Here is a 27,071-nt window from a genome sequence, read left to right on the forward strand (position 1 = left end):
GACAGACAATACACAACACTCTCTGAGAGGGATGGCAGTCACAATCGGACTCAACTCTTGACAGTTCTTCCTCTCAGGGGAGATACACAATCAACAAATATATAAGACAAAAACAGATGCCACCTTTACCCCCTTACCAACAAGAATAGCTCTCCGTTACTGGCAAAATATTGTCCCTGGCTCCCACATCTGGTCTGCCAGCTGAGACTAATCCATCTGCCAACGCCTATGGAGGGTCTCTAGAGATTTCCCAGTTCAGGCATCAATTTATTGTAGTCCCCGGGACTAATTCCTCTGCCAATCAAGGCAGAAATGTATTGTAGTCCCCTCCCAGAGCTCCCCGAGACTAATCCATCTGCCAATTGAGGCAGAAGTTTATAGTAGTCCCCCTTGAGCTTTCCCCCCTGCCAGGGGATTTCTGTTGCTCTGCCTTAACCGTGATAGTGCCTTACACAAAAAAAAACCTGAAAAGAAGTACCCACAGTAGAGCAAATTTTCCTTCTCAGTCTAAGGTTCTAGGGACTCGATATTTTAACATCAGCCGAAGCTGCTACTAGCCGTGTAACCATCGTCCAGCAGAACAGACAGCTGTGACATAACAAAACAAAGCAACGAGAGGTAGGCAAGATAAACAAGTTTTCTTAGCTTCTCTTGGGGCTGCGGTCCCCTCCTCAAGTGCCTTTCATTAGGTCTCAGAGGTCATCTACGTCGGCTACCAGTGTTACATTCTCTCGAGCCCCACATTGGGTGCCAAACTGTTAAAGCTGCTTTCAGTCAAAGCCAAATATATTTGCTCTACTGTTCCAAATTGGTTTAACCCTAGGATTTTGCATGCATGGAATAAACCTCGCGGACACCAGGCAGAGTCAAAGCAGTTCTCATTTATTACAGGAAGTTAAGCAGTTTTTATATCATCAGAGACGGTGTTCCTCTACTGAGGCTCATGCCATTGTTTCATTGGCTAAAAAGAGATAACACTTGGCATCTGAGCATTGTGCATTATTTTACAAACTTTGGTATGTAAACTATGTTAACACCTAGGTGCCAGCGCCATGTTGTAATGATTTCCAATTAATATCATGAGATCCTCAACACTGATCAAGAATGATATCCAAATCTCTATCACTATGGATGCGACATAACTTCTGCTGTGGAAGAAGACATAGCATTTCCTCCCCTGGTTTATGTGCAGATGAGGTGGTTTCAGGAGTTTGCACATATGCCAAAGAGAGGAATAGTTCTGACCCTGTCCACAGAGGAAGTGACATCTCTTCCATAGCCCATGTTGGAAACCTGGAAAATGAGGTGATCAACATAAGCTGGATTTTAAAAAGAGAAACATCCCATTACAAGGTTCCTGGCAGGCTGATCCATGCACCTTCAGAATGGTAATGTGAGTATAATACTGTGTAATGTGTCATGTGTAATTATAGTGGCTTTGCAATCAATACCCATTGGGTCACAGAAAACTGCTTTAAAATATAATCAACACCAACGTTAGCCTCTGTGTTGATAGTTGTGTCCAAACTACACTAGTAGTTCAGCTTGGCACGTGTCATATATTTTGTAGGGGCTAATGTGAATCCAACATCGGGCTTGAGAGTTAAATCTTCTCTGGAAACTCCTGGTGGTGGATAGAAAGTAAATGCTTGAAGAAGTCCAGTGAAGAACAGGAAAAGTTCCATTTTGGCCAAGCTTTCTCCAGCACAAGCTCTTTTTCCTGTAGAAAAAAAATGTAATGTGTAAAGAATTAAAGGTGCTGAAATGATCATTTGTCCAAAATAGTACTGTCTTGCAGTAATTGAGTATATTGGATAAAATATTAAGATTAGTGATGAGTGAGCACCAGCATCGCTATGCTTGGCACATGGTGGTACTCGGCCAAGTACCACATGTGCTCGAGCGGCATGCTCGAGTCTCCTCTCCGCGCGTTTAGCGGCTGCTAAAGCAGCCAATAAACGTGCAGGTAAGTACTGCCATCACTGTAATGCCAGTAGCCATGTTGGGCTACTGGCTATTGTGCAAATTTCTACTCAATTTATTTTTGATACTTTCGAAATAGTGATTTTTTTGCTATATAGAAGATGTCTGCAGTGACTTGTGACACATCTGTGCAGCAATACCTTCTGTGTGTCAAGGGCAGAGATAGGAAGAATATTAGTAAAAATAATATTTTTTTCCCCTATAATCCACATTTTTGCTGTCAACGGTGTAATACGTGAATCGTGTGATCTGCGCTTCAATACATTGTGTGGTTGTCAGGCCCAGATATAGGGAAAAAAAATTAAACAGTGACAAAACTAGTGACAAAACCATTAATAAGAAGAAGGCAAGCACTAAGGGACGGGGAAGTGGGCCTGATGCTGAAGGTGCACGCAGAGGCCCTGGGCGCAATGAAACTGTGCCTGCTGCCAAGGCACCAGAAAAAAAATTAACATCCACCATACCCAGCTTCATGTCCAACTTAGCTGGGCAGCGCATTTCAACACTGTCCAAGTCGGACCAGTGCAAACAGTTTGCCGGTTGGATTGCTGAAGATAATGCTTCCAGTCGGTTAAGCACCACCCTCTCTTCCACCAAGTCCAGTCTCTTTAGTCAAGAGTCTGGTCAATCCTCTCTTTGATCATCCTTCCTTTCACCATGGAAAGGCTAGCCAAACGAGTGATCCCACACTCAGATTTTCCGAGTAGCTCTATCCTGCACCACTATTAATTTTGGCCCTCGTGCCCAGCATGCTTGAAGAGGGACCTGAGATATTATGCCCTGATTCCCAACCTCTTGAGCCTTCACAGCCTCAAGAAGATGACGGTGGTGAACGGCAATCATTCGTTCATGAGGTGGATAATGATGAGCTACAGTTACCAATCACTGGGGTTGTGGTTAGGTCAAGTCAGGAGGATGAGCAGAGTCAAGAAGTGGAAAAGGAGGTGGTTGACGATAAGGTCACTGACCCAACATGAGAAGGTTAAAAGCTGAGAGAGGACAGCAGTACAGAGGGGGTGGGATCTGCAGCACCGCAACAGGCTGGAAGAGGCAGTGGGGTTGCAAAAGGGAGAAGTCGGCCCACACCAAACAGGCCCGCAACCGTTACACCGAGCACCGCCATGCGTATATCTACCTTGCCAAGGGGTAGTTGTTCCGCAGTATGGAGCTTTTTTGAGGAAAGTGCAGATGACAAGTGGTAGTTTGCAACCTGTGCTGTACCAAAATAAGCTGGGACGTGAACGCTAGCAACCTCACCACCAGCAGCATGATCCGCCACATGGCATCCAAGCACCCTAACAAGTGGGCCAAACGCCTGGGTCCACGATCTGGGTCTGCGGGTCACACCACTGCCTCCTTTTCCCCTATGTTACGCACTGTTGGCCAATCCCCTGTCGAAGGCCCGGATGCCCCTCGCCCTGCACCTAGACCTTCGCATGAACCATCAGCAACAATATCCACTTCCCAGTCCAAGAGCAGCGTCCAAATGTCCATAACATCATAAAGTCATTTGAAAGCAAGCGCAAATACCCAAACCCACCCACAGGCCATAGCACTAAATCCACAACTTTCTAAATTACTGGCCCTTGAAATTGTGCCATTTAGGCTTGTGGACACTGAGGCTTTTCGCAGCCTGATGCCGGCAGCCGGCCCTCGGTTCGCAGTCGCCAGCTACTACTATTTTTCATGTGTACCAGAACATCACCTGTGCCCTGACCAACGCAGTTTCTCGGAAGGACCAATTAACCACGGACACATGTTCAAGTCCTGGTGGCCAGGGATGCTACATTTCCCTGATCACAAACTGGGTAAATGTTGTGGAGGCCGGGAGTGAGTTGTACCCTGGGATGGCACAGGTGCTACCCGTGCCCAGGATTGCGGGTGCTACATTCATCAGGGTCTCCGCCAGAAGCTGTATTACTGCCTCCAACCCCCACTTCTCCTCCTCCTCCGTCTCCACTTCCACCTCCAGCAGCAGTCAGCCATCAGTCACTAGCTGGAAGCAGTGTAGCACTGCTGTGGGTAAGCGTCAACAGGCCGTGCTGAAGTTGATCTGTTTAGGGGACAAACAGCACACCACCACAGAGCTGTGGCAGGGTGTAAGGGACCAGACCAACCTGTGGCTCTCACAACTCAACCTACAACCAGGCATGGTTGTGTCTGACAATAGCCGTAACTTGGTGGTGGCTTTGGAGCTCGGCAACCTGACACACATCCCATGCCCAGCCCATGTCTAAAAACTCAGTGGTTCAGCGGTTTATCAAACCCTACCCCAAATTGCCAGAGCTACTAGTGAAGGCGCGCCGCATGTGTGGCCATTTCCGCAAGTCATCCACAGCTTCAGCAGGTCTGTCAACGCTGCAGCAGCACTTGCGGCTTCCAGCTCACCAACTGTTGTGCAACATGAGCACGCCGCTGGAACTCCACATGTTGGCCAGGCTTTGTAAGCAGCAGAGGGCAGTTGTGGAATAGCAGCTGCAACATGGTCATCGCCTTTCGAGTCAACTACCACTATTCACAAGCGAGGAGTGGGCATTAATGTCAGACCTCTGTGAGGTTTTAAAAAACTTTGATGAATCCACACAGATGGTTAGTGGCGATAACGCTATTATCGGCGTAACCTTCCCACTGCTGTGTCTACTCAATCGCTGCTCACAATTAAGGACGACACTCTGAATGTGGCAGACGAGGAAATGGGGGAGGACATTACACAGGGTGATAGGCAGCCCACCCTCAGTTCTTCTTCACAGCACAGTTGCCTCTGCTACAGAACCTTAATTAGATTGAGAGACATCCTGATGTCGACATTGACGTCTTGCCTGTTGGTACTCTGGCACACATGGCTGACTTCATGTTAGGCTGCCTTTCCAGTGACCCTCGAGTTATACGCATTTTAGATAACATGGATTATTGGGTGTTCACCCTTCTCGACCCCCGTTACAAAGAGAACTTCTCATCTCTCATTCCTCTGGTTGAGAGAATGAGCAAAATGGTGCAATACCAATAGATCCCTGTTGGAAAATTGCTCCAAAATGTTCCATCTGACAATGCTGGCGGCAGAGTCTGTACTTCCTTAGCCGGCCGAGGAAAGGAGACAATGGGAACACACAGCAGTTCCAACAAAGGCAGGGCAACACTCTCCAAGGCATGGGACACTTTAATGACAACCTGCCAGCAACCTCACCCTGAAGCGCGGCCTGGGTGTCCAAGCTGGACACATGGCACGAACTTAGCTCTGCCTTGGAGGTGCTTTCCTGCCCTGCCACCAGCGTTTTGTCTGAGCGTGTATTTAGTGCTGCTGGTGGCATTATAACAGATAAGTGTATCCGCTTGTCCACTGGCAATGCTGACAGGGTGCCTGGATCGCCCCTGACTTCTCAACTCCACCAGAGGACAGCTGAGCTGATGATGAACATAAAGGCAATTTCAATCTATCCTTTATAATGTACTCAATCTACTGTAGTGTATTCCCATGCACCTTTTCCACCACAAAAAAAAGAGTATATGGTTGAATCTTGTTTTCTCCTCCTCCTACTCCTCCTCATCCAGATTGTATATATTCCCTCCACTCAATTTTTTTTAATAGGGTCAGCTCAACTGCAGGCCCTCAACTCAATTTTTTATAGGGTCAGCTCACCAGCAGGCCCTCGCCCCTAATGTTTTAGAGGGTCAGCTTAGCAGCAGGCCCTCGCCCATAATGTTTTAGAGGGTCAGTTCAGCAACAGGCCCTCGTCCCTAATGTTTTAGAGGGTCAGCTCAGCAGCAGGCCATCACATATAATGTTTTACAGGGTCAGCTCACCAGCAGGCCCTCCTCCACTAATGTTTTATAGGGTCGGCTCAACAGCAGGCCCTCGAATATAATGTTTTACAGGGTCAGCTCACCTGCAGGCACGCACCTAAAATCTTTTACTTGGTCAGCTCACCTGCAGGCCCGCAACTTAAATCTTTTACAGGGTCAGTTAACCTGCAGGCCTGCATCTCAATGTGAATGAGGCCCTCCTTTATGTGATATACAGGTTGTATTGGAATGCCTCTTCATTGTAATTTTTGGCAGGACTTGCATTTTATATACAAGTAAATATACAGAAAAGAATGTTTTCAATCAATTTTTGCTATAAAATCATTTTTTTACTTTGGTTTTGTGCATAAAACCTTAATTAGATTGTGGGCCTGGTGATCACTTTAAGCCCTTTTAAGCTGCATCAGCAGCAGTATGGTGATAAAAAATGAGTGGCAAGGTGACATGGTGTGGAGATGGCAGCACGAGGAGGCCACATAGTGGCACAATGACTGAGTCTGGATAAGACTGAGGCCACAGATTGTTTAGAAAGATGCAGATGAAAACAATCTGTGGAGCTGCATGACGGTCACCTGCAGATTAATGCAGACCAGGGCCGTAGCTATAGGGGAAGCAGGAGGAGGAGGACTAAAGGATTTGGTCAGGTCCCCCTCAACAGTATTACACAATGAAATTACATACAGTGACAGTATAGACAGTGTATAAAACTGATGGAACAGCTGCCAGCCCTGGTCTGAGAGAGCGATCTTTACTAGCCACATGAATGGGGGCAGCATGAAAGAAAGGGGTCGCTAAAAAATTACTGTGGGATAGAGCCCCATTCAAAAAGTTGGGTTTATCGATTACAAAACCTTAATTAAATTGTGGGCCTGGTGATCAGTTTAAGGCCTTTTAAGCAGCAGCAGCATGGTGATAAAAATGAGTGGCAAGGTGACATGCTGTGGAGATGGCAGCATGAGGAGGCCATATAGTGGCACAATGACTGAGTCTGGATAAAAGACTAAGACCACAGATTTCTTAGAAAGATGCAGATGCAAACAATGTGGAGCTGTATCACCGTCACCTGTAGATTAATGGAGCTATCAAATTCAAGTTGGGTTTGTCAGTTCTAACTCAGCTCACCAGCAGGCCCGCAACTAAAATCTTTTACTGGTTCAGCTCTCCTGCAGGCCCGCAACTTGAATCTTTTACTGGGTCAGCTCACATGCAGGCCAGCAGCTCATGCTGCCTTGCTTTGAAGAAGTAGCCGTAGACGTTTATCAGGCTCCCTCTCTGAAATCGAACAATGGTTTCCCGTTACCGGTGGTCACCATGTTAGGCGCATAAAAGAACATCGAAAGTTGATAGGGAAGATGTCCAAATGGATCGTCGACGTCTAAGGGACGTGCGATCAGGCAGAAGTTATCTAGAGTCAACAAAGCGGCAGCAGGGCCTCTCCTGTAAAACGTTTCCTCATCCAAAATACCGCAGTGATATTCCCTGTAATTTGTTATTACTCACTCCAATAACAGGGCATCTTAAGAGTCCTGTATTGTTATTTATTGTCACTACCTCCTCGAGTCGCGAGTGGGTAATTGCTGCGCGCCTGCTGCCTTCCTTTGATGTTTCTGCTTTAATAACTTGACCCACCCTCTGCACCCAATCAGATTTCAGCCATTGACCTTCCTTGAATGTGGTATCCCTTTCTCAAACTCCCTCTCCGGCATCAATTCCCCATTACCCGTGATCACCATGGTAGGCGTAGAAAAGAACATCGAAAGTTGATAGAGCAGATATCCGAATGGATCGTCGCCATCATGGGGACATGCAAAGTTATCTAGAGTCACCAGTGCGGCAGCAGGTACTTGCCCCTAAGGTTTTAGATGGTCAGATCAGCAGGCCCTTGCTCAAAATGTTTTTGAGGGTCACCAGCAGGCCATCAATCATAATGTTTCAAGGGTGTGTATGATGCCCTCCTTTATGTGTAACAAAGGGTGTATTGGATTGCCAGTTCCTTGTAATTTTTGGCAGCCCTTTCACTTAGTGCAGAGGCTTTATGAGTGCAGGAGTCTCACTACCTGAAAAATTATACCACAATGTGAATGATACCCTCCTTTATGTGATATTCAGGATGTTTCAGAGTGCCTCTTGCTTGTAATTTTATTGCAGCACTTGCACTTTATATACAATTGAGGGGGTAAAATTGTGCTTATTTTTGTCAGTCTGTAAAAGTGGCGTACAACTCGGACAACATAGTTCCCAGCAGCGACCTGGGAGTCCAAGATGCATCCAGACATCGTCCCCATGGTTGCTGATGATGATCTTCAAGAGTAGGAGTTCATAAGGGTATGAGCTCTCAGCATTTGAAGGTATTTTGAACTATGGATTTGTCATTGGAAAGTGAAATAATTGTAAAAGGTTAAGGAAACCACTTGGGGTTGAGTATGTACAGTGTAATGGGGACACAAACTCTGGCTTGGTCAGGGTATTTACCCAGGCAGCAAATTTTTACCCTGAGACAGTTACTCTAGACTCAGAGACATACACTGTAGGTAGGGATGAGCGAACTCGAACTGTATAGTTCGGGTTCGTACCGAATTTTGGGGTGTCCGTGACACGGACCCGAACCCGGACATTTTCGTAAAAGTCCGGGTTCGGGTTCGGTGTTCGTCGCTTTCTTCGCGCTTTTGTGACGCTTTCTTGGCGCTTTTTGAAAGGCTGCAAAGCAGCCAATCAACAAGCGTCATACTACTTGCCCCAAGAGGCCATCACAGCCATGCCTACTATTGGCATGGCTGTGATTGGCCAGAGCACCATGTGACCCAGCCTCTATTTAAGCTGGAGTCACATAGCGCCGCCCGTCACTCTGCTCTGATTAGCGTAGGGAGAGGTTGCGGCTGCGACAGTAGGGCGAGATTAGGCAGATTAACTCCTCCAAAGGACTTGATTAACTGATCGATCTGCAGCTGTGGACCATTGAGCTGCTGATCCTCAATTGCTCACTGTTTTTAGGCTGCACAGACCGTTTGTCAGTCTCATTTTTCTGGGTTGATCGGCGGCCATTTTGTGTCTTGTGGTGCGCCAGCACAAGCTGCGACCAAGTGCATTTAACCCTCAATGGTGTGGTTGTTTTTTGGCTAAAGCCTACATCAGGGTGAAGCTGTCACACCAAGTGCATTTAACCAGCAATAGTCTGTTCATTTTTTGGCCATATACAAAATCAGGGGCAAGCTGCGCCTGTCACCAAGTGCATTTAACCCTCAATGGTGTGGTTGTTTTTTGGCTAAAGCCTACATCAGGGTGAAGCTGTCACACCAAGTGCATTTAACCAGCAATAGTCTGTTCATTTTTTGGCCATATACAAAATCAGGGGCAAGCTGCGCCTGTCACCAAGTGCATTTAACCCTCAATGGTGTGGTTGTTTTTTGGCTAAAGCCTACATCAGGGTGAAGCTGTCACACCAAGTGCATTTAACCAGCAATAGTCTGTTCATTTTTTGGCCATATACAAAATCAGGGGCAAGCTGCGCCTGTCACCAAGTGCATTTAACCCTCAATGGTGTGGTTGTTTTTTGGCTAAAGCCTACATCAGGGTGAAGCTGTCACACCAAGTGCATTTAACCAGCAATAGTCTGTTCATTTTTTGGCCATATCCCAGTCTAATTCTGTCACTAAATCCATACCGGTCACCCAGCGCCTAAATACTAGGCCTCAAATTTATATCCAGCTAAATCTGTCCCTAGTGCTGTAGCTGGGCGAGTTATTTAGTGTCCGTTCAAGCACATTTCTTGTTCTGGGTTGAAATACAATTCCCAATTTAGCAATTTCATAATTTAGTGGTTCCTGCTATATCAGAGCTATTTGAAATCTATCCCAAAAAGGGTATATAATATTGAAGGTGCACATAGGGTCATTCAGAATAACTTCACACACACCCGCTACTGTGTATTTCCAAGTCTAATTCTGTCACTAAACCCATACCTGTCACCCAGCGCCTAAATACTAGGCCTCAAATTTAAATCCCTCTAAATCTCTCGTTACCGTTGTCCTGTTGTAGCTGGGAAAGTTATTTAGTGCCCGTCAAAGCACATTTTTTGTTCTGGGTTGAAGTACAATTCCCAATTTAGCAATTTCATAATTTAGTGGTTCCTGCTATATCAGAGCTATTTGAAATCTATCCATAAAAGGGTATATAATATTGAAGGTGCACATAGGGTCATTCAGAATAACTTCACACACACCCGCTACTGTGTATTTCCAAGTCTAATTCTGTCACTAAATCCATACCGGTGACCCAGCGCCTAAATACTAGGCCTCAAATTTAATTCCCTCTAAATCTCTCGTTACCCACCGCTGTACTGTTGTTGCTGGGCAAGATATTTAGTGTCCGTCAAAGCACATTTTTTGTTCTGGGTTGAAGTACAATTCCCAATTTAGCAATTTCATAATTTAGTGGTTTCTGCTATATCAGAGCTATTTGAAATCTATCCATAAAAGGGTATATAATATTGAAGGTGCACATAGGGTCATTCAGAATAACTTCACACACACCCGCTACTGTGTAATTCCAAGTCTAATTCTGTCACTAAATCCATACCGGTGACCCAGCGCCTAAATACTAGGCCTCAAATTTAATTCCCTCTAAATCTCTCGTTACCCACCGCTGTACTGTTGTTGCTGGGCAAGATATTTAGTGTCCGTCAAAGCACATTTTTTGTTCTGGGTTGAAGTACAATTCCCAATTTAGCAATTTCATAATTTAGTGGTTTCTGCTATATCAGAGCTATTTGAAATCTATCCATAAAAGGGTATATAATATTGAAGGTGCACATAGGGTCATTCAGAATAACTTCACACACACCCGCTACTGTGTATTTCCAAGTCTAATTCTGTCACTAAACCCATACCTGTCACCCAGCGCCTAAATACTAGGCCTCAAATTTAAATCCCTCTAAATCTCTCGTTACCGTTGTCCTGTTGTAGCTGGGAAAGTTATTTAGTGCCCGTCAAAGCACATTTTTTGTTCTGGGTTGAAGTACAATTCCCAATTTAGCAATTTCATAATTTAGTGGTTTCTGCTATATCAGAGCTATTTGAAATCTATCCATAAAAGGGTATATAATATTGAAGGTGCACATAGGGTCATTCAGAATAACTTCACACACACCCGCTACTGTGTATTTCCAAGTCTAATTCTGTCACTAAACCCATACCTGTCACCCAGCGCCTAAATACTAGGCCTCAAATTTAAATCCCTCTAAATCTCTCGTTACCGTTGTCCTGTTGTAGCTGGGAAAGTTATTTAGTGCCCGTCAAAGCACATTTTTTGTTCTGGGTTGAAGTACAATTCCCAATTTAGCAATTTCATAATTTAGTGGTTTCTGCTATATCAGAGCTATTTGAAATCTATCCATAAAAGGGTATATAATATTGAAGGTGCACATAGGGTCATTCAGAATAACTTCACACACACCCGCTACTGTGTATTTCCAAGTCTAATTCTGTCACTAAACCCATACCTGTCACCCAGCGCCTAAATACTAGGCCTCAAATTTAAATCCCTCTAAATCTCTCGTTACCGTTGTCCTGTTGTAGCTGGGAAAGTTATTTAGTGTCCGTCAAAGCACATTTTTTGTTCTGGGTTGAAGTACAATTCCCAATTTAGCAATTTCATAATTTAGTGGTTTCTGCTATATCAGAGCTATTTGAAATCTATCCATAAAAGGGTATATAATATTGAAGGTGCACATAGGGTCATTCAGAATAACTTCACACACACCCGCTACTGTGTATTTCCAAGTCTAATTCTGTCACTAAACCCATACCTGTCACCCAGCGCCTAAATACTAGGCCTCAAATTTAAATCCCTCTAAATCTCTCGTTACCGTTGTCCTGTTGTAGCTGGGAAAGTTATTTAGTGCCCGTCAAAGCACATTTTTTGTTCTGGGTTGAAGTACAATTCCCAATTTAGCAATTTCATAATTTAGTGGTTTCTGCTATATCAGAGCTATTTGAAATCTATCCATAAAAGGGTATATAATATTGAAGGTGCACATAGGGTCATTCAGAATAACTTCACACACACCCGCTACTGTGTATTTCCAAGTCTAATTCTGTCACTAAACCCATACCTGTCACCCAGCGCCTAAATACTAGGCCTCAAATTTAAATCCCTCTAAATCTCTCGTTACCGTTGTCCTGTTGTAGCTGGGAAAGTTATTTAGTGCCCGTCAAAGCACATTTTTTGTTCTGGGTTGAAGTACAATTCCCAATTTAGCAATTTCATAATTTAGTGGTTTCTGCTATATCAGAGCTATTTGAAATCTATCCCTAAAAGGGTATATAATATTCAAGGTGCACATTGGGTCATTCAGAATAACTTCACACACACCCGCTACTGTGTATTTCCAAGTCTAATTCTGTCACTAAACCCATACCTGTCACCCAGCGCCTAAATACTAGGCCTCAAATTTAAATCCCTCTAAATCTCTCGTTACCGTTGTCCTGTTGTAGCTGGGAAAGTTATTTAGTGTCCGTCAAAGCACATTTTTTGTTCTGGGTTGAAGTACAATTCCCAATTTAGCAATTTCATAATTTAGTGGTTTCTGCTATATCAGAGCTATTTGAAATCTATCCATAAAAGGGTATATAATATTGAAGGTGCACATAGGGTCATTCAGAATAACTTCACACACACCCGCTACTGTGTATTTCCAAGTCTAATTCTGTCACTAAACCCATACCTGTCACCCAGCGCCTAAATACTAGGCCTCAAATTTAAATCCCTCTAAATCTCTCGTTACCGTTGTCCTGTTGTAGCTGGGAAAGTTATTTAGTGTCCGTCAAAGCACATTTTTTGTTCTGGGTTGAAGTACAATTCCCAATTTAGCAATTTCATAATTTAGTGGTTTCTGCTATATCAGAGCTATTTGAAATCTATCCATAAAAGGGTATATAATATTGAAGGTGCACATAGGGTCATTCAGAATAACTTCACACACACCCGCTACTGTGTATTTCCAAGTCTAATTCTGTCACTAAACCCATACCTGTCACCCAGCGCCTAAATACTAGGCCTCAAATTTAAATCCCTCTAAATCTCTCGTTACCGTTGTCCTGTTGTAGCTGGGAAAGTTATTTAGTGCCCGTCAAAGCACATTTTTTGTTCTGGGTTGAAGTACAATTCCCAATTTAGCAATTTCATAATTTAGTGGTTTCTGCTATATCAGAGCTATTTGAAATCTATCCATAAAAGGGTATATAATATTGAAGGTGCACATAGGGTCATTCAGAATAACTTCACACACACCCGCTACTGTGTATTTCCAAGTCTAATTCTGTCACTAAACCCATACCTGTCACCCAGCGCCTAAATACTAGGCCTCAAATTTAAATCCCTCTAAATCTCTCGTTACCGTTGTCCTGTTGTAGCTGGGAAAGTTATTTAGTGCCCGTCAAAGCACATTTTTTGTTCTGGGTTGAAGTACAATTCCCAATTTAGCAATTTCATAATTTAGTGGTTTCTGCTATATCAGAGCTATTTGAAATCTATCCCTAAAAGGGTATATAATATTCAAGGTGCACATTGGGTCATTCAGAATAACTTCACACACACCCGCTACTGTGTATTTCCAAGTCTAATTCTGTCACTAAACCCATACCTGTCACCCAGCGCCTAAATACTAGGCCTCAAATTTAAATCCCTCTAAATCTCTCGTTACCGTTGTCCTGTTGTAGCTGGGAAAGTTATTTAGTGTCCGTCAAAGCACATTTTTTGTTCTGGGTTGAAGTACAATTCCCAATTTAGCAATTTCATAATTTAGTGGTTTCTGCTATATCAGAGCTATTTGAAATCTATCCCAAAAAGGGTATATAATATTCAAGGTGCACATTGGGTCATTCAGAATAACTTCACACACACGCTTCTGGGCATTTCCAAGTCTAATTCTGTCACTAAATCCATACCGGTCACCCAGCGCCTAAATACTAGGCCTCAAATTTATATCCCGCTGAATTTGAATACAATACATTGGGCCAAATAATATATTTGTTGTTGTGGTGAACCATAACAATGAGAAAAACATCTAGTAAGGGACGCGGACGTGGACATGGTCGTGGTGGTGTTAGTGGACCCTCTGGTGCTGGGAGAGGACGTGGCCGTTCTGCCACATCCACACGTCCTAGTGTACCAACTACCTCAGGTCCCAGTAGCCGCCAGAATTTACAGCGATATATGGTGGGGCCCAATGCCGTTCTAAGGATGGTAAGGCCTGAGCAGGTACAGGCATTAGTCAATTGGGTGGCCGACAGTGGATCCAGCACGTTCACATTATCTCCCACCCAGTCTTCTGCAGAAAGCGCACAGATGGCGCCTGAAAACCAACCCCATCAGTCTGTCACATCACCCCCATGCATACCAGGGAAACTGTCTCAGCCTCAAGTTATGCAGCAGTCTCTTATGCTGTTTGAAGACTCCGCTGGCAGGGTTTCCCAAGGGCATCCACCTAGCCCTTCCCCAGCGGTGAAAGACATAGAATGCACTGACGCACAACCACTTATGTTTCCTGATGATGAGGACATGGGAATACCACCTCAGCACGTCTCTGATGATGACGAAACACAGGTGCCAACTGCTGCGTCTTTCTGCAGTGTGCAGACTGAACAGGAGGTCAGGGATCAAGACTGGGTGGAAGACGATGCAGGGGACGATGAGGTCCTAGACCCCACATGGAATGAAGGTCGTGCCACTGACTTTCACAGTTCGGAGGAAGAGGCAGTGGTGAGACCGAGCCAACAGCGTAGCAAAAGAGGGAGCAGTGGGCAAAAGCAGAACACCCGCCGCCAAGAGACTCCGCCTGCTACTGACCGCCGCCATCTGGGACCGAGCACCCCAAAGGCAGCTTCAAGGAGTTCCCTGGCATGGCACTTCTTCAAACAATGTGCTGACGACAAGACCCGAGTGGTTTGCACGCTGTGCCATCAGAGCCTGAAGCGAGGCATTAACGTTCTGAACCTGAGCACAACCTGCATGACCAGGCACCTGCATGCAAAGCATGAACTGCAGTGGAGTAAACACCTTAAAACCAAGGAAGTCACTCAGGCTCCCCCTGCTACCTCTTCTGCTGCTGCCGCCTCGGCCTATTCTGCTGCTGCCGCCTCGGCCTCTTCCTCCGCCTCTGGAGGAACGTTGGCACCTGCCGCCCAGCAAACAGGGGATGTACCACCAACACCACCACCACCACCTCCGTCACCAAGCGTCTCAACCATGTCACACGCCAGCGTTCAGCTCTCCATCTCACAAACATTTGATAGAAAGCGTAAATTCCCACCTAGCCACCCTCGATCCCTGGCCCTGAATGCCAGCATTTCTAAACTACTGGCCTATGAAATGCTGTCATTTAGGCTGGTGGACACAGACAGCTTCAAACAGCTCATGTCGCTTGCTGTCCCACAGTATGTTGTTCCCAGCCGGCACTACTTCTCCAAGAGAGCCGTGCCTTCCCTGCACAACCAAGTATCCCATAAAATCAAGTGTGCACTGCGCAACGCCATCTGTGGCAAGGTCCACCTAACCACAGATACGTGGACCAGTAAGCACGGCCAGGGACGCTATATCTCCCTAACTGCACACTGGGTAAATGTAGTGGCAGCTGGGCCCCAGGCGGAGAGCTGTTTGGCGCACGTCCTTCCGCCGCCAAGGATCGCAGGGCAACATTCTTTGCCTCCTGTTGCCACCTCCTCCTTCTCGGCTTCCTCCTCCTCTTCTTCCACCTGCTCATCCAGTCAGCCACACACCTTCACCACCAACTTCAGCACAGCCCGGGGTAAACGTCAGCAGGCCATTCTGAAACTCATATGTTTGGGGGACAGGCCTCACACCGCACAGGAGTTGTGGCGGGGTATTGAACAACAGACCGACGAGTGGTTGCTGCCGGTGAGCCTCAAGCCCGGCCTGGTGGTGTGTGATAATGGGCGAAATCTCGTTGCAGCTCTGGGACTAGCCAATTTGACGCACATCCCTTGCTTGGCGCATGTGCTGAATTTGGTGGTGCAGAAGTTCATTCACAACTACCCCGACATGTCAGAGCTGCTGCATAAAGTGCGGGCCGTCTGTTCGCGCTTCCGGCGTTCACATCCTGCTGCTGCTCGCCTGTCTGCGCTACAGCGTAACTTCGGCCTTCCCGCTCACCGCCTCATATGCGACGTGCCCACCAGGTGGAACTCCACCTTGCACATGCTGGACAGACTGTGCGAGCAGCAGCAGGCCATAGTGGAGTTTCAGCTGCAGCACGCACGGGTCAGTCGCACTACAGAACAGCACCACTTCACCACCAATGACTGGGCCTCCATGCGAGACCTGTGTGCCCTGTTGCGCTGTTTCGAGTACTCCACCAACATGGCCAGTGGCGATGACACCGTTATCAGCGTTACAATACCACTTCTATGTCTCCTTGAGAAAACACTTAGGGCGATGATGGAAGAGGAGGTGGCCCAGGAGGAGGAGGAGGAGGAGGAGGAAGAGGGGTCATTTTTAGCACTTTCAGGCCAGTCTCTTCGAAGTGACTCAGAGGGAGGTTTTTGGCAACAGCAGAGGCCAGGTACAAATGTGGCCAGCCAGGGCCCACTACTGGAGGACGAGGAGGACGAGGATGAGGAGGAGGTGGAGGAGGATGAGGATGAAGCATGGTCACAGCGGGGTGGCACCCAACGCAGCTCGGGTCCATCACTGGTGCGTGGCTGGGGGGAAAGGCAGGACGATGACGATACGCCTCCCACAGAGGACAGCTTGTCCTTATCCCTGGGCAGCCTGGCACACATGAGCGACTACATGCTGCAGTGCCTGCGCAACGACAGCAGAGTTGCCCACATTTTAACCTGTGCGGACTACTGGGTTGCCACCCTGCTGGATCCACGCTACAAAGACAATGTGCCCACCTTACTTCCTGCACTGGAGCGTGATAGGAAGATGCGCGAGTACAAGCGCACGTTGGTAGACGCGCTACTGAGAGCATTCCCAAATGTCACAGGGGAACAAGTGGAAGCCCAAGGCCAAGGCAGAGGAGGAGCAAGAGGTCGCCAAGGCAGCTGTGTCACGGCCAGCTCCTCTGAGGGCAGGGTTAGCATGGCAGAGATGTGGAAAAGTTTTGTCAACACGCCACAGCTAACTGCACCACCACCTGATACGCAACGTGTTAGCAGGAGGCAACATTTCACTAACATGGTGGAACAGTACGTGTGCACACCCCTCCACGTACTGACTGATGGTTCGGCCCCATTCAACTTCTGGGTCTCTAAATTGTCCACGTGGCCAGAGCTAGCCTTTTATGCCTTGGAGGTGCTGGCCTGCCCGGCAGCCAGCGTTTTGTCTGAACGTGTATTCAGCACGGCAGGGGGCGTCATTACAGACAAACGCAGCCGCCTGTCTACAGCCAATGTGGACAAGCTGACGTTCATAAAAATGAACCAGGCATGGATCCCACAGGACCTGTCCGTCCCTTGTCCAGATTAGACATTAACTACCTCCCCATAACCATATATTATTGGACTCCAGGGCACTTCCTCATTCAATCCTATTTTTATTTTCATTTTACCATTATATTGCGATGCTACCCAAAGTTGAATGAACCTCTCCTCTGCCTGTGTGCTAGGCCTAAATATATGCCAATGGACTGTTGCAGTGGTGGCTGACATGAAGCCTGATTCTCTGCTATGACATGCAGACTAATTCTCTGCTGACATGAAGCCAGATTGTCTGTTACGGGACCTCTCTGCTCTGCCTGTGTGCTAGGCCTAAATATATGCCAATGGACTGTTGCAGTGGTGGGTGACGTGAAGCCTGATTCTCTGCTATGATATGAAGACTGATTCTCTGCTGACATGAAGCCAGATTGTCTGTTACGGGACCTTTCTCCTCTGCCTGGGTTCTGGGCCTAAATTTATGAAAATTGACTCTTACAGTGGTGGGTGACGTGAAGCCTGATTCTCTGCTATGATATGAAGACTGATTCTCTGCTGACATGAAGCCAGATTGTCTGTTACGGGACCTTTCTCCTCTGCCTGGGTTCTGGGCCTAAATTTATGAAAATTGACTCTTACAGTGGTGGGTGACGTGAAGCCTGATTCTCTGCTATGATATGAAGACTGATTCTCTGCTGACATGAAGCCAGATTGTCTGTTACGGGACCTTTCTCCTCTGCCTGGGTTCTGGGCCTAAATTTATGAAAATTGACTCTTACAGTGGTGGGTGACGTGAAGCCTGATTCTCTGCTATGATATGAAGACTGATTCTCTGCTGACATGAAGCCAGATTCTCTGTTACGGGACCTCTCTCCTCTGCCTGGGTGCTGGGCCTAAATTTATGACAATGGACTGTTGCAGTGGTGGCTGACGTGAAGCCTGATTCTCTGCTATGACATGCAGACTGATTCTCTGCTGACATGAAGCCAGATCCTCTGTTACGGGACCTCTCTCCTCTGCCTGTGTGTGTGCTGGGCCTAAATATATGCCAATGGACTGTTGCAGTGGTGGCTGACGTGAAGCCTCATTCTCTGCTATGACATGCAGACTGATTCTCTGCTGACATGAAGCCAGATTCTCTGTTACGGGACCTCTCTCCTCTGCCTGTGTGTGTGCTGGGCCTAAATATATGCCAATGGACTGTTGCAGTGGTGGCTGACGTGAAGCCTCATTCTCTGCTTTGACATGCAGACTGATTCTCTGCTGACATGAAGCCAGATTCTCTGTTACGGGACCTCTCTCCTCTGCCTGTGTGTGTGCTGGGCCTAAATATATGCCAATGGACTGTTGCAGTGGTGGCTGACATGAAGCCTGATTCTCTGCTATGACATGCAGACTAATTCTCTGCTGACATGAAGCCAGATTGTCTGTTACGGGACCTCTCTGCTCTGCCTGTGTGCTAGGCCTAAATATATGCCAATGGACTGTTGCAGTGGTGGGTGACGTGAAGCCTGATTCTCTGCTATGATATGAAGACTGATTCTCTGCTGACATGAAGCCAGATTGTCTGTTACGGGACCTTTCTCCTCTGCCTGGGTTCTGGGCCTAAATTTATGAAAATTGACTCTTACAGTGGTGGGTGACGTGAAGCCTGATTCTCTGCTATGATATGAAGACTGATTCTCTGCTGACATGAAGCCAGATTGTCTGTTACGGGACCTTTCTCCTCTGCCTGGGTTCTGGGCCTAAATTTATGAAAATTGACTCTTACAGTGGTGGGTGACGTGAAGCCTGATTCTCTGCTATGATATGAAGACTGATTCTCTGCTGACATGAAGCCAGATTGTCTGTTACGGGACCTTTCTCCTCTGCCTGGGTTCTGGGCCTAAATTTATGAAAATTGACTCTTACAGTGGTGGGTGACGTGAAGCCTGATTCTCTGCTATGATATGAAGACTGATTCTCTGCTGACATGAAGCCAGATTCTCTGTTACGGGACCTCTCTCCTCTGCCTGGGTGCTGGGCCTAAATTTATGACAATGGACTGTTGCAGTGGTGGCTGACGTGAAGCCTGATTCTCTGCTATGACATGCAGACTGATTCTCTGCTGACATGAAGCCAGATCCTCTGTTACGGGACCTCTCTCCTCTGCCTGTGTGTGTGCTGGGCCTAAATATATGCCAATGGACTGTTGCAGTGGTGGCTGACGTGAAGCCTCATTCTCTGCTATGACATGCAGACTGATTCTCTGCTGACATGAAGCCAGATTCTCTGTTACGGGACCTCTCTCCTCTGCCTGTGTGTGTGCTGGGCCTAAATATATGCCAATGGACTGTTGCAGTGGTGGCTGACGTGAAGCCTCATTCTCTGCTATGACATGCAGACTGATTCTCTGCTGACATGAAGCCAGATTCTCTGTTACGGGACCTCTCTCCTCTGCCTGTGTGTGTGCTGGGCCTAAATATATGCCAATGGACTGTTGCAGTGGTGGCTGACGTGAAGCCTCATTCTCTGCTATGACATGCAGACTGATTCTCTGCTGACATGAAGCCAGATTGTCTGTTACGGGACCTCTCTCCTCTGCCTGTGTGTGTGCTGGGCCTAAATATATGCCAATGGACTGTTGCAGTGGTGGCTGACGTGAAGCCTCATTCTCTGCTATGACATGCAGACTGATTCTCTGCTGACATGAAGCCAGATTGTCTGTTACGGGACCTCTCTCCTCTGCCTGTGTGTGTGCTGGGCCTAAATATATGCCAATGGACTGTTGCAGTGGTGGCTGACGTGAAGCCTCATTCTCTGCTATGACATGCAGACTAATTCTCTGCTGACATGAAGACAGATTCTCTGTTACGGGACCTCCCTCCTCTGCCTGGGTGCTGGGCCTAAATATATGCCAATGGACTGTTGCAGTGGTGGCTGACGTGAAGCCTCATTCTCTGCTATGACATGCAGACTGATTCTCTGCTGACATGAAGCCAGATTCTCTGTTACGGGACCTCTCTCCTCTGCCTGGGTGCTGGGTAGTGTTGAGCGCGAATATTCGAAAAGCAAATTTTTTTCGCGAATATCGCAACTTCGCGATTTCGCGAATATTTCGAATATAGTGCTATATATTCGTAAAAACGAATATTCGTTTTTTGTTTTTCCCCCCCCCCCCACAAAATTACAGTACACAGAAAGTGATTGAGGCGAATATTCGTTTTCTGTTTTTCCCCCCCCCCCCCACAAAATTACAGTACACAGAAAGTGATTGAGGCGCGAATCTTCGTAAGGCGATTTTATTAGCGCACATGCGAATATCGGCACGTCCCAGAACAGAGGCAAAGGGCTTTGCATTCATACATTAGTGAATTGAGTTGCGAATCTTCGTAAGGCGATTTTATTAGCGCACATGCGAATATCTACACTTGTCCCAGAACAGAGGCAAAGGGCTTTGCATTCATACATTAGTGATTGAATTGAGCTGCGAATCTTCGTAAGGCGATTTTATTAACGCAAATGCAAATATCTACACTTGTCCCCAGAACAGAGAGGCAAAGGCCTGTGCATTCATATAGTATAGCACCATATTCGCGAATACGTAGAACTTCGTAAAATTCGATTAACGAAAATTCGTATTTTTTATTTTACTTTCCACCTTACAGATTACATTGATCTGTACTCTGTCAACTACTGTCATCACCCCCCACTGTATCTCGATTGATTCCCAAAAGTCTCACATTCCCTAGAAAGTGATTGAGGTGCGAATCTTCGTAAGGCGATTTTATTAGCGCACATGCGAATATCTACACTTGTCCCAGAACAGAGGCAAAGGGCATTGCATTCATACATTAATGATTGAATTGAGTTGCGAATCTTCGTAAGGCGATTTCATTAGCGCACATGTGAATTTTGCATAGCATATGTATTATGCGATGCGAAAATTCGAATTATCGCATATGCGAAATAATAACGAATTTGAATAATCGCGAATATTTTACGAATATTCTTTCGAATATTCACAAAATTTCGCGAATTTGAATATGGGACATGCCGCTCAACACTAGTGCTGGGCCTAAATTTATGACAATGGACTGTTGCAGTGGTGGGTGACGTGAAGCCTGATTCTCTGCTATGACATGCAGACTGATTCTCTGCTGACATGAAGCCAGATTGTCTGTTACGGGACCTCTCTCCTCTGCCTGGGTGCTGGGCCTAAATATATGCCAATGGACTGTTGCAGTGGTGGCTGACGTGAAGCCTCATTCTCTGCTATGACATGCAGACTAATTCTCTGCTGACATGAAGCCAGATTGTCTGTTACGGGACCTCTCTCCTCTGCCTGGGTGCCGGGGCCTAAATATCTGAGAATGGACTGTTCCAGTGGTGGGTGACGGGAAGCCAGATTCTCTGCTATGGAACCTCTCTCCAATTGATTTTGGTTAATTTTTATTTATTTAATTTTTATTTTAATTCATTTCCCTATCCACATTTGTTTGCAGGGGATTTACCTACATGTTGCTGCCTTTTGCAGCCCTCTAGCTCTTTCCTGGGCTGTTTTACAGCCTTTTTAGTGCCGAAAAGTTCGGGTCCCCATTGACTTCAATGGGGTTCGGGTTCGGGACGAAGTTCGGATCGGGTTCGGATCCCGAACCCGAACATTTCCGGGATGTTCGGCCGAACTTCTCGAACCCGAACATCCAGGTGTTCGCTCAACTCTAACTGTAGGCCATGTTACATGGCTGAATAATGTTAAGGTGTGCCTGAATAAGATAAATAGGCTAAGTATCTGTATAGGACATAACACAAAGTTTGTGAAGTTTAGGGGAGGTTGTGACATCAGCAATGCACATTGAATATATTATTTCCTTGGTGATTATAATCAACTGCTCAGAGAGAGTTAATTAACATGTAGAATTATGTGCTTTAGTATTTTAGGTGTTCTTAATACCAACCTGTTGAGAAAGGCATAAATGCATCATTTCGGACAAACTTCCCATCTTTATCCAAAAAGTGATTGGGATTAAAATCATAGGGTGTTTTCCATTGAGTCTTGTCATTGAGAACTGATGTCAGTAATGGAATAACCTCTGTACCCTGTGAACAATAAATCCTCAGATATATTTTTTTACTTTATACATTTCAACATTCTTTATGTTATTATTGGGTTCTAAACAGACCCCATTGCGATCCCTTTCATTGCACTTTAATGCATACTTGCTTAGAAAAGTATGTTTACTTAAAACTAAGTTTGCTTAACTCACTTTTGGGATGCAGTATCCTCGAAAATACATATCAGTTGAAGGGGCATGTGACAGGCTCTGAGGAAGAATATTGTCAAATCTCTGTACTTCATGTATTACTGCATCAGTATAAGGCATTTTTTTCCTATCCTCTACTGCTGGCAATTGTCCTGGTTTAATATGCATTTTAATTTCATCTTGTATTTTCTCTGTAAAGCAAAAAAAAAAAAATGAATTACAGGATAATCTGCGTAACTCAAACTTGCCCATACAATTCAATTGACAGATAAAAATAATTCACTCCGACTTGTATGTCCTATAACATGGGGATTGCTTTATTAAGGGATAGGCTTTCACCTTATTTAGTTCCCTCACATGTAGACATTCTTGTTACTCCTTGTTTCTGCAGATCTTTTTGGCTGTAGTGCCTAAATATTTTGAATTATTTAAACCTATTTTAAAGAATGCCTATTACGTTATATAATCATCTATTATCTACAACAAAGGTCTAAAAAAAAATTAGTCTGCAGGAATTGATATAATTAAAGGGAGTATGTCACCAGTTTTACGTAGCCCTATCTGAGGGCAACAAAAACTGATGTCAGAGACCCTACTTCAAATGCTGTGTCACTGGCTTGAGTTGACCCACTCATTTTGCTGAAATTACTAGTGACCAGTTCAGCATGTACTCCTCTTAATACAAAGGAGTCCTTGTGTTCATGAACATGTGGCTTCAACTGGCACTGATGATTGACATCTTTCTTCCTTCGTACTGTTCAGAAAAGTTGAAAAAGGTGCCTGGATGCCTTTCTTCGGTTTAGCATAGCATTTCAAGTTACTAGACTTCTGGAGAGTGGCTGTTAATTTATATTTATTGTAATGCTCCACCAAAAACAGACATATCTCCATTGTATACAGCGATGACCTGGGACATTTGAAATACAAAAAAATGGGGAAAATCTACACTTCAATGTCCTCTTTCCAAACAGTCATTTGTGAACGAACATGAAAATAGTCAATTTGAGATGACCACCCAGAAATCAATTGATAAATGTCTCCTAGAGGGATGGTTCTCACAAAGAAGATAGTCAATCTAGTTACAAAGAATATTATGGAACTTAAGTCTAAAAAAGGGGTGCTCTTCTCAAGGTTGTCATTTGGAGAGTGTTCAGCGTCCTTCATTTACAGTCTTACAGTGTTAGAAATAAAAATGGGGACAATTGCTGCACCTACATGTAATAACCAATTATCAACAATTACTAGCTAGCAACAATTACTTTGAATTTCCGGATACTTCATCATCAACAAAATTCCCCAACGGATTGTTGTAGCTGTAGTTTCAGTACCAGCATTGAAGAGATCGAGGAATGAATTGTACAGATTTTCATCATGAAAATAGGTATCAGGTTTTGTTGACTCCTGAAATCACATGACATTAAAAATTCCACAGGTTACGCACAGCATTGCCGCTTCGCCTCATTATGATTACCAGTAATCCCTATTAGAGTTGAGCGGACACCTGGATGTTCGGGTTCGAGAAGTTCGGCCGAACTTCCCGAAAATGTTCGGGTTCGGGATCCGAACCCGATCCGAACTTCGTCCCGAACCCAAACCCCATTGAAGTCAATGGGGACCCGAACTTTTCGGCACTAAAAAGGCTGTAAAACAGCCCAGGAAAGGGCTAGAGGGCTGCAAAAGGCAGCAACATGTAGGTAAACCCCATGCAAACAAATGTGGATAGGGAAATGAATTAAAATAAAAATTAAATAAATAAAAATTAACCAAAATCAATTGGAGAGAGGTCCCATAGCAGAGAATCTGGCTTCACGTCACCCACCACTGGAACAGTCCATTCTCAGATATTTAGGCCCCGGCACCCAGGCAGAGGAGAGAGGTCCCGTAACAGAGAATCTGGCTTCATGTCAGCAGAGAATCAGTCTTCATGTCATAGCAGAGAATCAGGCTTCACGTCACCCACCACTGCAACAGTCCATTTTCATAAATTTAGGCCCAGCACCCAGGCAGAGGAGAGAGGTCCCGTAACAGACAATCTGGCTTCATGTCAGCAGAGAATCAGTCTTCATGTCATAGCAGAGAATCAGGCTTCACGTCACCCACCACTGCAACAGTCCATTTTCATAAATTTAGGCCCAGCACCCAGGCAGGGGAGAGAGGTCCCGTAACAGACAATCTGGCTTCATGTCGGCAGAGAATCAGTCTTCATATCATAGCAGAGAATCAGGCTTCACGTCAGCCACCAATGCAACAGTCCATTGTCAGATATTTAGGCCCAGCACCCAGGCAGAGGAGAGAGGTCCCGTAACAGACAATCTGGCTTCATGTCAGCAGAGAATCAGTCTTCATGTCATAGCAGAGAATCAGGCTTCACGTCACCCACCACTGCAACAGTCCATTTTCATAAATTTAGGCCCAGCACCCAGGCAGAGGAGAGAGGTCCCGTAACAGACAATCTGGCTTCACGTCAGCAGAGAATCAGTCTTCATATCATAGCAGAGATCCAGGCTTCACGTCACCCACCACTGCAACAGTCCATTTTCATAAATTTAGGCCCAGCACCCAGGCAGGGGAGAGAGGTCCCGTAACAGACAATCTGGCTTCATGTCAGCAGAGAATCAGTCTTCATATCATAGCAGAGTATCAGGCTTCACGTCAGCCACCAATGCAACAGTCCATTGTCAGATATTTAGGCCCAGCACCCAGGCAGAGGAGAGAGGTCCCGTAACAGAGGATCTGGCTTCATGTCAGCAGAGAATTAGTCTGCATGTCATAGCAGAGAATCAGGCTTCACGTCACCCAACATTGGAACAGTCCATTGGCATATATTTAGGCCCCGGCACCCAGACAGAGGAGAGGTTCATTCAACTTTGGGTAGCCTCGCAATATAATGGTAAAATGAAAATAAAAATAGGATTGAATGAGGAAGTGCCCTGGAGTACAATAATATATGGTTAAGGGGAGGTAGTTAATGTCTAATCTGGACAAGGGACGGACCTTCCTCCTCGGAGCCTGATTCATCTGACACAAACTCCTATTCTAAACGATACGGTGGATCCACCAATCGAGGCCGACCCAATTTTAGACGGCAAGGAGGACGGGCATGGCCGAGACAGGGCGGGTACCGAGGAAAGGGAAAAGGGGCGCGAGGTTCAGGATATCAAAATACTTTCTCCTCTTCGCCTCCTCCCGCTCCTCTCAACAGCACTACGTCACAACAGCCACCATCCTCTTCTTCTTCTTCCTCTTCTTTTTTAGAGAAGGGTTTGATCTCGTATCAGCTGCGGGATCGCAACCGACAGGACAGGGGCCAGTAGCAGATCTTCAGATAATCAATTTGTCTACCAGGAGGCTTTGCTCGGAGGAGGTGGGGGTCCTTAAGAGGGGTCTGTCGTTTGTACCCACTACGAACTTCAGCCTCTTCACCTGCACTAAGGACCTCCACCTCTTCTGTAGAAGACTTAAGTGGCATAAGTTCTTTAAGACCACCAACAGGGACACATGTCACAGACTGGGCCTTGACGAGGATGATATTGGGGACCTCCAAAATCTGACAGACCTTAGTAGAGAGCAGGGTCGAACCCCTGGTACAGGCCCATTCACCACACTTCGGTCAAAAAGCAGAAGAATGCCACCTCCATCGAATTATGAGCATGTGGATATTTTTCTCCAAATGGTCACACGCGATCTGGAACAGCTTGACCACATGAGACCCAAAACCTTTAACCTCTCTGTCACAGAAATGCAGGCACTTCGATCCCTTGAAAAGGATGACACCATCGTTATTAAGCCATCTGATAAAGGTCGCAACCTGGTCATCCTGGACAGTGATTTATACAAACGCATGTGCCTGGAACTCCTGAAGGATAGAGGCGGTTATGAGATTTTATCCAGCAACCCAACCCAATCTTATCTTGGGGATTTGAAGTACATCTTGACTAAAGGCTTAAATAATAGGGTCATTAGTACAACGGAATATGATTTTTTACTCCCGATAACACCATTGACAGCCACTTTCTATGGGCTCCCTAAAATACATAAGGGAACATCGCCCCTAAGGGGTCGCCCTATAGTTTCAGGCGTCAGTTGCCTAACCCAGAATTGCGGTATATATCTGGATCAGGTTTTTTCGGAGTTCGTCGTGTCCCTCCCTGCTTATACGAGGGACACGATGGACTTCCTCAACAAAATCAACACCTTAAACCTTGATCCAGACTGCATGCTTGGTAGTATTGACGTTGAATCGCTGTATAGCTCCATACCACATGATTGTGGACTTAGAGCCGTTGACCATTTCCTCCGTACTCGGGGGATTCAGTGTGCCACCCATAATGCCTTTGTCCTGGAGCTGCTGGAGTTCACCCTTAGCCACAACTTTTTTCTATTTGATGCACGGTTCTACCACCAGCTCAGGGGGATGGCTATGGGCAGCCCCTGTGCCCCATATTATGCCAATCTCTTCCTGGGCTGGTGGGAGGACACCTACGTGTTTCCCGACCACGTCGTCTGGTGGGCGGACAAGATCCAGTTTTGGACGCGATACATAGACGACGTGTTCGTGGTTTGGAAGGGTGGACTAACAGACTTTAAACAATTTGTCTGTGATCTCAAT

At 45.9% G+C, this 27,071-nt stretch overlaps 1 protein-coding gene across 1 annotated transcript; it reads right to left on the bottom strand.

Annotated features, from left to right (window-relative positions):
* Positions 1-861: 861 nt before the first annotated feature.
* On the bottom strand, positions 862-25,480 carry LOC122945518 (cytochrome P450 2K6-like). The gene is made up of 5 exons (XM_044304582.1): positions 25,457-25,480; positions 23,722-23,863; positions 22,466-22,653; positions 22,157-22,298; positions 862-1,720 (listed from the first exon to the last, which is right to left on the bottom strand). The coding sequence occupies exons 1-5, from the start codon at positions 25,478-25,480 to the stop codon at positions 1,533-1,535; spliced, it is 684 nt and encodes a 227-aa protein (XP_044160517.1). The 3' UTR covers positions 862-1,532.
* Positions 25,481-27,071: the final 1,591 nt, after the last annotated feature.

The sequence above is a fragment of the Bufo gargarizans genome, chromosome 8 (genome assembly GCF_014858855.1).
Source record: "Bufo gargarizans isolate SCDJY-AF-19 chromosome 8, ASM1485885v1, whole genome shotgun sequence".
NCBI lineage: Eukaryota > Metazoa > Chordata > Amphibia > Anura > Bufonidae > Bufo > Bufo gargarizans.